General features: G+C 37.8%; 1 protein-coding gene and 1 non-coding gene across 4 annotated transcripts; both read left to right on the top strand.

The window, feature by feature from the left end:
- The first annotated feature begins 287 nt into the window (after window positions 1-287).
- Window positions 288-10,464, top strand: LOC116766789 (myb-like protein X). Of its 3 annotated transcripts, XM_032656892.2 has the most exons (15): window positions 288-459; window positions 888-1,046; window positions 1,486-1,509; window positions 1,668-1,813; window positions 2,142-2,202; window positions 2,450-2,612; window positions 2,926-3,056; window positions 3,149-3,411; window positions 3,489-4,487; window positions 4,838-8,087; window positions 8,218-8,359; window positions 8,433-8,737; window positions 8,903-9,190; window positions 9,262-9,493; window positions 9,686-10,464. In XM_032656892.2, the coding sequence occupies exons 2-15, from the start codon at window positions 933-935 to the stop codon at window positions 9,805-9,807; spliced, it is 6,240 nt and encodes a 2,079-aa protein (XP_032512783.2). In that variant the 5' UTR covers window positions 288-459; window positions 888-932; the 3' UTR covers window positions 9,808-10,464. The 3 variants fall into 3 exon arrangements, with proteins under 3 accessions (XP_032512783.2, XP_061382930.1, XP_032512790.2); XM_061526946.1 differs by lacking the exon at window positions 1,486-1,509; XM_032656899.2 differs by lacking the exon at window positions 9,686-10,464 and having other exon boundaries at window positions 9,247-9,387.
- Window positions 10,465-13,185: 2,721 nt separating this feature from the next.
- On the top strand, window positions 13,186-13,259 carry Trnat-agu (transfer RNA threonine (anticodon AGU)). Its single transcript has one exon. It is a non-coding gene; the product is annotated as a tRNA-Thr (tRNA).
- Window positions 13,260-13,714: the final 455 nt, after the last annotated feature.

Here is a 13,714-nt window from a genome sequence, read left to right on the forward strand (position 1 = left end):
TATGTGTCTATGAAACATATTTGTGAAGTGCTTGTAATAACTGTTAGTTTTTATTTGTTATAATATATGTATTATGTGTTATTACAATATTTTTTTTAAATCTAAAGTTTTTAGAAATAAATTACCAAATATGTTATATATTTCACATCCTTAATTTTTTTAGTTTATCAATATATTTATTTAATAGTTTTTTTACATAGTTTTACTCTTATTTTTTTATTTGAACGCAACTTCAAAAGTTTGACAATGTTTTCCTCCAGATAGCGCTGAGATGCGTCTTTGTGACGTCACGCTATTGATTGTGAAGGAGATCGTCTTTTGGAGACGCCATCTTAAAATAAAGTGATATAAGTTTTGGTAGAGTAGAATTTAGAAAAAATCTGAAGTCATCTTCTTTTATATATTAGCATTTGAGCTTAGATAATTATATTATAATTTTACCAGGTGTAACGGACCAAGGTACCAGTCTATTTTAATTCTATTCTCTTTGCAAACTATGAAAATTATTGTTATTTACCGTTTCTTCCCTTGTATTTTGTTGTAGCCGATATGCTGATGCATAGTAGGCAAAATTTAACAGTTATTTAAGTGTTATATACTTTTATGGAGAAAACTAGGGAGTCATCGATCCAGCGTCCGTTTAGCCTACGGATGTAACACGTCAATATACTTCGGAGGGCAGGGCAAAAAACTAAATTACCAAGTGTTGTGAAAGTGTTGCACCAGAGTGATCTAGATTATATGTGAATGCTACATGTACATGATATTCAGGATTGTGTAGTGTACATAATAGTTAAAAGCGTCCATTGCTGTTGAAGGACAGTCTTTGTGAAAAAGTGTACATTGAGAGTTTGTTCCCGTAGTGTAGTAAATCCCACTGGTTGCAGTTGGTGGTCGGTGCGAGGGTGTCCTGATGGTGTGTACATCGCAGCATGTCTGCACTCTCGACGCCGGGCGGCGGAGGCACTACGGCGCAGAGCAAGCCGACGTCCGGGAAGCAAAAATATCAGAAATTGGACATCAATAGTCTTTACTGCGCTAATAGGGTAGGTATCTCAGAAAAACCTTTAAAAAAGCCATTGCATTTTGCACAAACTGATTTAAATGAGTCCTATTTTGTTTAATTGTGACTGATCATATGTGTACACATTTGCTATTACTGATTTGGATTTTATTTTATATTTTGTAATGTAACACTAATGAACTTATTCCTGCCCAATTTATTAGTTATAATGAACATTTCCTATTGTGTACATACAACAAAGTGTAAAGCAGCTGGTAAACCGTGATGCATTGACAAGACAAGGTCACTACCTTCAATAACCATTTTTAGTGACTATAAAGGTTCAGCTGACATTGAGCACTTCCTAACTTCAAGACCCTAAAATAAGAGATAGTTTAATTAGTCATTTAAATTTGACTTTTTCTTTGTTCAGTTGAGGTCATTGACCTATAAAATAACCTTGTTCATGTTTTACTTTCTAGATAATTATTGAAAAAAGTACAAAAGTAAGTACTTCATTATTTGATACTCGAGTTGATTTTATTTTGATTTTATTTATCCTATTAATATTATTTGAAATTGTATGTATGTATATACTTTTGTTTAATAGATGTTTTTACCTGTATATAAATTTCAAATATTATTTTTACAATTTATTTTGTAGAATGAAAGCTCTGAACCGTCATCAGTGAAATCTCAACTTAGCCGTAAACATGGAATGCAAAGTCTTGGAAAAGTACCTTCAGCTAGACGACCACCAGCAAACCTGCCTTCTTTAAAAACTGAAACTGGCCAAGATCCTAACGCTAAGTAAGTTTCAGAAATATAATTAGTGCCTGCCTTAAAAAAAATTATGCATGACATAAAACTTATAAAGACATCTTTAAATGTAATAACTAATTTGCAATAGCAAATATAGGTCACCTTTAATAGTTGTAATGATTTCACATGCTTGATAGAATTTGTTTAGCGATGGGAGTAATGCTATATTGTTTTAAATAAACAAGGGTTATTTAATATTTAAGCTTCTTAGCTCTAGGGTATGCTCACATTATGAATAATATTATGTACATGGGCTTATATAAAAAATATTTTAATATTTATTTAGCAATTTATGTCTATAATTTTTGTTTTTTAGTACTGTATCTACTGTAACTACTCCTGCAACTACTCAAGCGACATGCACATCTCAGACTATAGTGAGTATATTAATGTTTTATACTTATATACAAATTTAAATTAGGAATTCATATATTCAAACATTATGTATATTTGTGTCTGCTATTCTCTTATTAACAAGCACTCTGATTTTGAATGCAGTTTTTATTATTCAAAAGCATATTTTACATAAGAATGGTACAGTTATTATTAAGGAACCATATTTGTTTTTTGGGTGTATAATTTTTTTATTTTCTTTACAACAAATACTTTACTTTAATTTTTCAGACCACAACTTCAAGCAGCAGTGCTGTTGCGTCAGGATGGGTGGCTCTCCCCCCTCCGTCCTCACCTCATTTTCGCACAGAATTTCCTTCACTAGAGGCTGCTGCACAACCTTCACATCGTTCTACAGATCACACTGTGCCTCAAACACAGCTGAGACCACAAAGTAAGTTCTGATAATAAGTCACTTTTTCAATACACACACACTCACATACATACATGTATATATATATATATATATATAATATAAATTATAATAATACTAAAATATTTTTAAATTGTGACCTATATATAAATGTTTTTATACACATATTTGATCAGTGAAATGGTTTCAATGACTTAATAATACTTTATATTTTTGCTGGAAAAGTTACAATGATGCTTTTTATCTATCCTTAAAATGATAATTCTAATTTATATGAACTTAACAAATTGCATGCATTTAATACCAGTAATTCATATTTGTGATTGTTTTGCAGCGGAAGGCAGCTGGACGTGCGGTGGCACGGCCGGCGTTCGGCAAGAAACTACATCGTCCACCGTCGCCGCTCCCGCCTCCACGCCCGCTTCACAGCAAACACCCGCTTTCCGTGCTATTCTGCCACCCTTCGTATGTAGAAAATATAAATATATTTAATATTAAGTTACATATTATATTATTAATAATAAAAATTAATTACTTAACTTAATATTAATTTTCAGCTGATGAAAGGTAGCAATGGCACAGGATTGGGCTTGGGAACATTGACATCACTTCGTGATTCTAGAAACATTGGCGGTGGCGGCGGAAGCGGTAATTCCAATAGTAACATGGCTGGTCCAAGGCAATCCCAGCGACCGTCCGCTACGCCTCGAGCCGTTGAAGTTTTAACGGCAAGGCCCATTCTTCGTGAAGAACAGATATCTTCTCTTGATGATATATCTCGTGATGCTGGATGGGCGCAACATGACGACATAGATTATGAGTGAGTTACATGTAATTTAATTTAGTAATCAGTTGTTTGGAACCGGGTGTTGTAATTCAAAATCTTTTTAATTTCAGCCAAAAGTTAGACTTCTCAGATGGTGAGTCTTCAGCTCCTACTGTGAAAGTTAGCAACAAGACTAATAATAACCGGACCAGTATTGAAAATGATCGCATAGACTCAAAAATACAAGACCCTGGTGATGAAGACCAGTTATGGGCAGAACGGCGGCAGAAGCAAAGTAATGAAGTTGCTCAAGCTGTTGCTCGTGCAAGACAGCGGAAAGAAGAGGAACAGCGTCGTCAAATGCGGGATTCACCAGCGTCACAGCAGTCCTCTAAAGATAACCGCGATAAAAATGATAGAAATGATCGTGATCGTAACGATAGAGAAAGAGATTATGAACACAGAGACAAGGATAGGGCTGAGAGCAAAGAAAAGGAAAGGTGTGACAATAAAGACAGAGAAAGAAACGATTTACGTGACAGGGACAAGGACCGATTAGAGAGTAGGGATCGTGATCGTATGGAAAACAGAGATCGTTTTGATAATCGTGATAGAGAACGTGACCGCGACCGTGAAAGAGATCGAGCAATGGATAACAAGGATAGGGGAAGGCAAGACAATAGAGATCGGAATGATAGCAATAAAGATAGGGACTTGCGTGACAGGGATCGTAATGACAATAGAGATCGCAATGAAAACCGCGATCGTAATGAAGCTAGGGATCGAGGAGATAGAGACCGCAATGATAATCGTGAACGTGAAAGATTTGATAGAGAAAGAGACCGAAATGACCGGGATCGCGATCGCGATCGAGAAAGGTCTGATCGGGACTTCAGGGATCGTGACAGAGATTTTGCTCGTGAGCGCGATCGGGACCAGTCAAATCCATTCTCGAAGATATTTCAAGCCAACATACCTCCTAGGTTTTTAAAGCAACAGCAGAACAGACAGCAGGAAGACCAACATAAGGGATGGGCCTTTGCTGGAAAACCTGCACCAAGAAGACAAGAAGCGCAATCATACAACGCACCGAGACATGCACCAAATAATGGCCGACGTTCATACTCCAGGTAATCATATGAACGAATAATTTCTTTATTTATATTATATAAGACACATAATTTTTTTATAAGAAGAAAAAAGCCTCAGACTTATTAATCGAAAGACAGGTGTAACAGCTACTTAACAATGATCTTATAATTTACTGGGCCAATCTACTTACACGTGAAATCCAGTTTTGTGATTAGACCTAGTGAGATCTAAGATTTTCGCGACTTTTATTCATTGAATTGAAACTAATATTTTTTTTCGGATAAACTTCGCTTAACCTAACCTAATCTAGACCTAGTGTCTACCTTAAAATATATAATAATTAAAAATCCATTGACATACACTTAAAATTAATGATGTCCTTTTTCAGAGATTATTCCGACCGTGAAGATGAGGTACGGAGAGATAAAGATGGACCTCAATGGCGTAATGAAATGCAAGATTATGATAGATCTGGTCGAGAGTTAGACAGGTCTAACTCTAAGGAATCTTATAAAGACTTTAACGATTACAAAGATAGACGATCTGATTCTGACCGAAAACCTTTAGATACAATTGAACATAGCAGCAGAACAGCAGCCGATAAGTTGACTGAAGTCTTTGAAAGAAAAAGCATAGGTGTTGCTGAACCCTTTGTTTCGACAGAATCTTCTATACAAGCACAAGCTCATGAAAAAAGATCTTCACCGCCTTCAAACACACCACAAAGGGAATTTACCGAAAAGGATCTTATTGAAACCTCTTGGGCTGATATGGGACAGGAAGAACAAAGTAACAGCGCTATTTCAGGGGACAAAAAAAATTCAGCCAAAATGTTCGATCAAAAGGAGAATGAATCGAACGCCCCACAAGCTGACCCCATCAAGACGTTACAAGAAACAAATGATGCAAAAATTATTAGTTCGAACATGTCTCAATCTCATAACAATAATTACAATCAGACATCTAACAACACTTCTAATGCTTCTGTACAAAATCAACACTCAAATATGAATATTGCGGGAAATATTCAAAGTTCAATAATGCCATCTGGTATACAATCTCAAACCCCTTCATTTACCGATTCTCACTTTACTTCTAAGTCTACTTCTAATCAAGTACTTCCTAAACCTATTAGCTCAAATGATATACTTTCTAATTCCTCACAACCACCAAAGCAGTTTGTTCCGGAACAGTCAAATGTTGTTACAAATACTGCCAAACAAACAGTATCCTTAAAATCAGAAAAAGATCTGTCAGAATCTGAATCTATTGCCTCTAAATCCAGCAGCGATCCTTCCGGAATTATAGGCAATAAACTGACTGATTCAAATTCCATTGAAAATAATCAAGACTCTCAAAAGCGACCACAGGATGATAAAAAAAGTGAAAGATATACTAATGATCAAGGAAACAAAATGCCGCCTAAAGAACCTATTGAACGTAAATCAAGTGGGTCAGGATCTGAAAAGAAAGGACGAGGGTATGGTGTTGGTGGAGGGTATAACGTCTATGGCAGAGGTTGGGGTACAAGAGAGTCACGTGGTCGGCGTTCACATAGAAGCTCTCGGTCAAATAATAGAGCCAGTGAGTCAGATGGTTCAACAGATGGCACTAATATTGATCGAAGGGAACGACGTAGAGCACCTCGTAGCCCACGTGGCCCTAAAAAGCAGGAAAGACTCGAGGATTCAAGTCACGTTATTGACCAGGGATCCCAATTTACAGATGGTTTAGAAAATAGAGAACCATTTGCACCTCGTGGTCAACCTTCGCGACGAGGCCGTGGTGGCTTCCATGGCACAAACAGACCTCCAGCGCCGGCTAAAAGAGTAACTGGATATGGGCCGCCGAATACAAAAAGTCCTTTTAGTCAAGCTAACAGAGCAAACAAAGACAATGAGGATTGTAAGGACAACGTTCAAAGTGACAAAGACAAAAATACCAATAGACCGCATACCAGTTCTTCAGGAGGCAAAGGTAGAGATCGGCGTTCTAAAGGAGGTCTCAGTGGTGAAGACGAAAATTGGGAAACTACCTCTGAACATTCTGAAGGCGGTGGCGGACCACGCCGATCTGGTAGCAGACAATTAAATCAATCTCAAAAGGGACAAGGTGGCAGTCGAAATCATATTTCTAACAATCGACAAAACAATGGTCGGAATCAGCAGGGTATTAGGAAAGAAGGTGACAATAAAAGTACGGACGCATTAGAGGCTATAGGTGACCCTAAAATACCGACTGCCAAGAAAGATGAAGAAGCTATTGATGACGGATTCCAAGAAGTGCGTAATAAAAAAAATTCAAAAGATATCAGAGGTCCCATTAATGCAAAAGAAGAAAAGCAACCTAGATCTCGTTCAAACCAAGGCGGAGGTGGCAGAAATGGTTCATCTACAAGAAATTCAAATGACAAATCTAACTCTAGAGGTTCTGGACCTGTTCCCGGTAAATCAAATGTACCTTACGATAACAGACCGCGTCAGGCTAACTTGGCACCTCGCTTTGTTAAACAAAGACAAAAACAACAAATGGGGTTGGTACCCAACTTTGGCACGGATACCGGTGCTGCTCCCCCTCCGCCACCAGTAAACGCGTGGGACAAACCTATTGCACAAACTTTGCGTGGCAATGTTGAAGACCAACCCGAAGTTGTTGAAAAATCAAACCAGTCTAGCCAACGTAGTACTCCAGGAGACACAACTGCTGAAAGTAATAAACAACCTCCTCCTTCATGTGCTGTAGTTGCTGATAAAGCGGGCGTCTTAGATGGGACTACACCGCCTGTGGAAACTATAATATTTGAAAACACCAATTATAAAACTGTGCCACCTGCGGAGGCTCTTAAACAAAAATATCAACCTAGTGCAGTTACAGCTAAACCCCAAGGAGAAGAAGTTCAAAATGAAGTGGATTCTAGGTCAATGCCATTCAATGGAGACGTGAGGTCGCGTCCTAGATCAATACAAGAGCTTATGGCTGAAACCGGTAGACCTGTGTCAGAGGCCGAGGGGTCTCTCGGTCTTCAAATGGCTTTTGATACATCACAGAAGAACGAGGATTCTTCTGACATGAAACTTGATTTTGCATTTGACTCTGACCTTGGGCAGCTCACTGATGAAAAATCAGCTAAAGCTTTAGGATTGCCTCGTGGCACCCACATGAGTACGTCGAACACCATATCACCGTTAGCAGCCGATCTCAATTTAAAAATAGCGAGTGTTAAGAAAGTATGGGAGATGCACGCTGTGGCTGAGGGTAGTGAGGAGCTACAATTCACTACAAATTTCGAAGAGAACAATACAGAAACTGGCGCACCTCCGAACGTGTGTAAAGTTAAACCAACTCAGCAACTACAATCCCCGCCGCCTCAACATTATAACCATGTAACATACCAGGGCGGTTATGGAGGCCTGTCAGTCCCATCGCCACCAGCAGTTCTGTACAACTCGACTCAACAATTATTAGGTTCATCTCAGCAACTACAACAACAAGGTGGATTATACGGAGCCTTTTTAGATCAAACACGGGGACAATTTGGAGGCTTCCCTGGAACTCCTTATGGCGCGGGTTCTGCTACTCCATATAATTACCAACCACCACCGGATATGTTCCAGAGCCTGCCAAGTCAATACCGAATGGTAATCAAAATGTTTCTATTTCATTTCTAGACTAAGATAATAAAGGTGTCAAAATTTACTTGTAATTTGATATAACTTTTTAATTACATAGATATAACTTTGTAATTTGATATAAATTTGGTTCTTAAAGGCCGCTGCGGCAGGAGGTGGCGCTGCCTTCGGCCAGTCTGGTCAATTAGGAAACAGTCCAAGCACTGTACTTATTTCAAGTACGTCAAACTCGCTCATGTCGGCTACAGTAAAGCCATCGACTCAACAGATCGGAGCTATTGGTTAGTAAGAGAAATTTAAATCAAAAATTGTGTTTTAATAAAATATTATATATTTTTTTTTATTGTTATGCAGGTAGTAAAGGTGGAGGCGTGGGCGGAGTCGGTGGGGTCGGGGCTGTTGGTGGTGTGAATACGTTCCAGCAGCAGTACTTGGGGTACTCGGGACCCGTGGGTGATTCTCCATATTCACTGCCTGGGCTGCTGCCTCGGCCTGCCCCTCCTTCCACTTCATACTACTCCCCCTACCAGCCGCCCGCCGCGCCCGCTCCTACATATCCGCTACAGTTCACTCAGCCAGCACAGTCCAGCGCGTTCAGTTCACAGTTCCTCTCCTCACAGCTGCATGTCGCCGCCGCCGCGGCCGTCCAACAGATGCAGGTTAGTTGTTTTATTCAATGGAAAATTTAATGACTTGTCTACGGACGAATAGCAAATACGAAATTTTTTATCATTCCACCACTGGTAGTAACTGAATTCCAATATCATTTTATGAATTTTAACACCCTGTGATGGTAGTACTTTACAATGTTTTGATTTTTTTAGCAACAATATCGGGCACCTCTACAACAACAGTATGCTCCGCCTCAGCCCCGACCTCCGCCTCAGCAACAACTCAAGAGTCCACTGCACGAACATCCTAACGGATTCGCCCCTTTGTGTGACTCGGCCTCACCGACGCCCAAAGGAGCAACAAAACAGCAGAAACCGCCTCATTCGCCGCCTCAACACAAGTACCACGCGCCGCCGCCACAACATCAACAGCACCCGCCTCACCCCCCGCCAGCACACACACCGCACCAGCATCATCAGCAGCACCAGCAACACCAACAGGTATACCGTCCGCTCGGCGTTCAATTATAGCACTCGACCGCGACCTGATCTCATAGAATTTTTATTTGTAGCAAATGGTCGGCGGCGGAAACAACGGACGTGGCGGGAACGGCGGCAACGGAAACGGCAACGCCATGAACCGCGGCGGCATGGTGACGTCACGCTACCCAGCACCCATACAGAGGCCGCACGCGCCCGCGCCGCCCATGTACCGCGCGCCGCCCTCGCAGCCGCCGCGACCACACCACGCGCAACACGTACAACATATGAGACCCAACCTCTACTACCATCACCACCAACGCAGTACGTCACACGCAGTTTGTTATCCGTATATCTAGAAGTTATTTGTTTGAACTACGAACTAGCTAGATTCCGAAACCTTCCTATATGTTGAATCTGAACTATTTATTGAACATTATACAGCTTACTATATTATACTAGATCGATATTTTCATTATACTAAACTGTCATTTATTTGTTTTCTCTTTGCATCAGACGGCGGGGGAGGTTCGGAGCGTGTGACCGAGGGTGGGGAAGTATCAGCTACCATGGAGGAGGTCGGGGAGACGGTGACCGCAGGCGAGACGCCTTCCCCCGCTGAGGTGAAGGCCGAGTGAGGCGGCGCCCCACGGCCACCGCCCCTCGGCCCTCGCCCCTCGCCAACGCGCTCCCGGCAGCCCGAGCGATCGCCGCTCGACAGACGTCCGCCTCTCCACTGACGTCGACAGATTTAGGTTTTCGGTATTTTTAAGTAATAAATTATGGAAGTGATTTAATGTTATTTAAGATTCATACGAATCGAGCCACCGCCGCCTCGAGCGGACTCGAGTCCGGTCTCGGTGACTGGACCCGGCCCGGCCCGGCCCGGCCCGGCCCGGCCCCGGCCCCGGCCACGGCCACGTGTCGCAGAGCGTTATGGTGTTTCGTTTGTTTTGTATGTAAATAAATTTATCGGACTGATATCCGGCTGTCTAATTGACTGTTATATTTTAAGTATATATGTAAAAAGCGATTAGTCGTCGGCCTCGCTGCGTGAGATGCACAGCGCGGGGACTGTGCGATGTGCGTCCATCTGTAACGCTGCCTCGAGACCTCTCACTAGTGAATATGTAGCCACGGTTTTTGCATAACGAATGTCGATGCAATATAAAGAATTAATAATAATGTAATTTGAGCCAAGATGCTCGACTGAACCGGCATCCGCTGACCGGCGCGCGTTAGCGCTCCATGTATCATAATCAATTATTATATGCGAATAAAATTATTATGACCGATGTTATTTTATTTTATTACACGAAAACCTTTTGACACTTCGACAGTAGACACTTTAAGGAAGACGACTAAAAAAGATACGAGCTGTACTGTTATAATGAAAATATTAATGATGAAAAGTTTGATTTAGTGCTCGGAACATGAGAACTTTATTTATGTTCCTTTGTTTTAATCTTAGATCCAAATTTAAATAAAAACAACCTAAAACATTATAAAAAAATTATATTTAATACTGAACTTTGTTTAATTTTTCTAAGAATTACAGGCAAATATATATATATATTAATATGTTTCAAGGGCCACTTATTTTCTTAGTTATCTCTCGTATAGATTATAGCCCATACTGAAGGTACTGATTTATTTCGAGACATCGGTTTCATTGTTTTTATTAATAATGTAAAGCGGAAATGAGAAAATAGTTTAATGATTTATTTTATTGATCATTTTTATCATATAATTAAAAATTGTATGCAATTAATTAAAATGAACTTCAAAAGCTATTCATATATTTTTTAAATTTTAAAACATTTTGACAAGAAGAAAACATGACTCATTATTCTTTGAGAATGAAACAGTTGTACTACCTTAATTTATGTTGAGTTAAATTTAAATTTTCCACGAATCACGCTTTGCCTAGTAAAAAATAATTAAATTTTAGCTTCTGCTAACCAATACCTGAAATCTATTGGTTAACGGCCGGGCTACGATATTAAAGAATTACCATTACGTTTTATTGATAGAAACTAGATATTTCTTAATATTTAATTTTTTTTTATTTTTCAACAAATTACAAATGCCCAATTCAGAAGCATTTAAAGAATTACCTCAGTGATTAGTCTTTACCATTATCTTCATATTATAATACAAATTAAACACAAATGTGAGAAAATAACTGTCTTTTTGGGGAATTCAAATGTGAAATTTTAAATGTTAAACTTTAAAAAAATATATCTCAATTGAAAACGAGACGCTTTGGACGATGAAGAAGACGACTTTAGACGCCCCAAGAACTTAAAAAACACAAACATATTTTTTTTAATATATTTCTAAATGCGTATCTTCGAATACCTGAAGAAATTTTACAACGAATAAAATATTATTTTGTCCATTTTGGATCCGAAATATGATACTTAATGGACTTTGACTCAATAGACAGTATTCAATGTTTTAGCCTCTCGAAAATAGTTTTATAAGACGTTTTATTTAGATAGGATAAAAACCATATTAATGTATTAACGATACAGTGGAAAAAATAAGAGATTCTTATCTGGTTGGTTCAGAATTTTTACATAGGGAATTTACTTGTAAATTCCACCCTGTAAGCAAACTATGGACCAAAAATACTCCAAAAATAAACTTAAAAGTTACAAAAATATAATTTCGGTACTACGAATATGCTCCTTTAAACAAGATAGCAAAAATATTAAGGTTGTTCTTAAATAAATCTAAATAAATACATTACACACCTACGACTTGTTAATAACAAAGAAATCATCTGGGGAAGAATGATAAGTGATTGCATACTCTACACGTGATACGAAATTAACATCCTCTTTTAAAATAACTTAATAAGTTTAACTCCTACCACAATACACATGTTTCATATTTTAACTAGAAAGAAACAAAATAATATGTTTCTTTTAAACTCTTTCATAGGGTTCAGAGTTTAGGAATAAAACCACTAACTTCTTTCTATATATGCCACGGATAGTGGAAGCTCTAAAATTTCATTATTATCTTTGACGGCAATACATTTATCAGGCGCCACGAAGTCGTTCATTTCCCAAACACTAAGGGTGACTTATTTGGCATGTAGCCAAAAATACGGAAGTAATAGCAAACGCCTTGCTTGATATTGTTTTTATTGATGTCTCCGAAATTTAAGTGTTAATTTTGAAACAGTCTTAAAGAATTTAAACCAGAATTGACAAAAAAATCTCTTAAAACAAACTATAATATTTATCAATGAATTATATTATAAATTAGGAAAGCGACAGGTCACAATTATAAATATGTAACTACTATTAAGGATCGATTGGGAATTGCAAAAAAACACTTTTGATTGTTGTTAATATAGCATCAAAATCGTTAATATAATATTTAAAATACTAAACTAACTCGTTCATTCAACTTTCAAAGATAAAAGTACTTTATAAAAGATGTCCGATCTACACATAAATTGTTAAAATTTAAATTCAAAACATTTGGGTGTCTCGAGTATCGACAAATCAATGACACATCTGTGGGTGTTTACTACTTTGCTATCGGATGCATTTCCATACGAAATGGATTAAAAATAATAGGTAATGGTTAATAAGCAATACTTATAAATATTATTTAGACAGTTACAAAAATTTTTATATTTATGGACAGGTAAAATACTGAGATAAGTCGCACTATGTTATTATTACTTTAATTCAAATAGGGTTGGTTCACGAACAGTGAAATGGCTATATTATTACCTATTGTATATTTGTGATTTTTTTTGTTGATTATATTTATGTATACATATTTAATTTCTTTTGTACATTTGATGTCATGACGAATCCTTTTAATGGATTAAGTAACCGTTCATAAATCATGTATTTATGGTATAAATAATACATTTTATACATGTATTGCATAATATTATAGTAATAGTTCGTATGACTATTTAATACATTAATTATATACACAAGAATAGAATTTTAATTATGTTTCATTATTTCACAACTATTGTCAACGGCGCCGTGGCTTAGTTGGTTAAAGCGCCTGTCTAGTAAACAGGAGATCACGAGTTCGAATCTCGTCGGGGCCTGAGTTGTTACATAAATTTTTTGTTTTTTAAATTTCACTACAAAAACCTTTATTGAATGAGAATGTATATAGTTAACATATATATAAACTACCTATTGCAAAGTGTACTTATTTATATCTTTGTATATATGTATATGTTATATACATATTTGTGAATTGTATCTTGTAACATAAAACAAAGCTTAATATTGTGCAATATAAAAGACGACGTTTTTCTTACCTTTGCTATTTTTGCAGTATTTTCATAAGAAAATTCCTAACTCTGATCAGTCTCGACCAGAAAATTCATGAAGTTGTAAATTAAACAGTTTTAGACAGGTGCTCGTTGAATCGTGGGTCAAGAGCCAGACGAGGATACTGAGGGTTTGCTTTGTTTCACTGACGCGACGTATCGGGACGTTTACCCCACATAGCTGGTTTGAGGCTGCCGACTCGTTATTGAATAGATATAGATTG

Source organism: Danaus plexippus (assembly GCF_018135715.1).
Source record: "Danaus plexippus chromosome 3 unlocalized genomic scaffold, MEX_DaPlex mxdp_30, whole genome shotgun sequence".
In the NCBI taxonomy this organism is placed as follows: domain Eukaryota; kingdom Metazoa; phylum Arthropoda; class Insecta; order Lepidoptera; family Nymphalidae; genus Danaus; species Danaus plexippus.

What these genes read in the sequence shown, in the direction of transcription:
- LOC116766789 (XM_032656892.2), top strand. Translation starts at nt 933, where the DNA reads ATGTCTGCACTCTCGACGCCGGGCGGCGGAGGCACTACGGCGCAGAGC. An exon ending in GTGCTATTCTGCCACCCTTC is followed by an intron (nt 3,057 to 3,148) that starts GTATGTAGAAAA and finishes ATTAATTTTCAG; the next exon opens with CTGATGAAAGGTAGCAATGG. An exon ending in AGCACCAGCAACACCAACAG is followed by an intron (nt 9,191 to 9,261) that starts GTATACCGTCCG and finishes TTTTATTTGTAG; the next exon opens with CAAATGGTCGGCGGCGGAAA.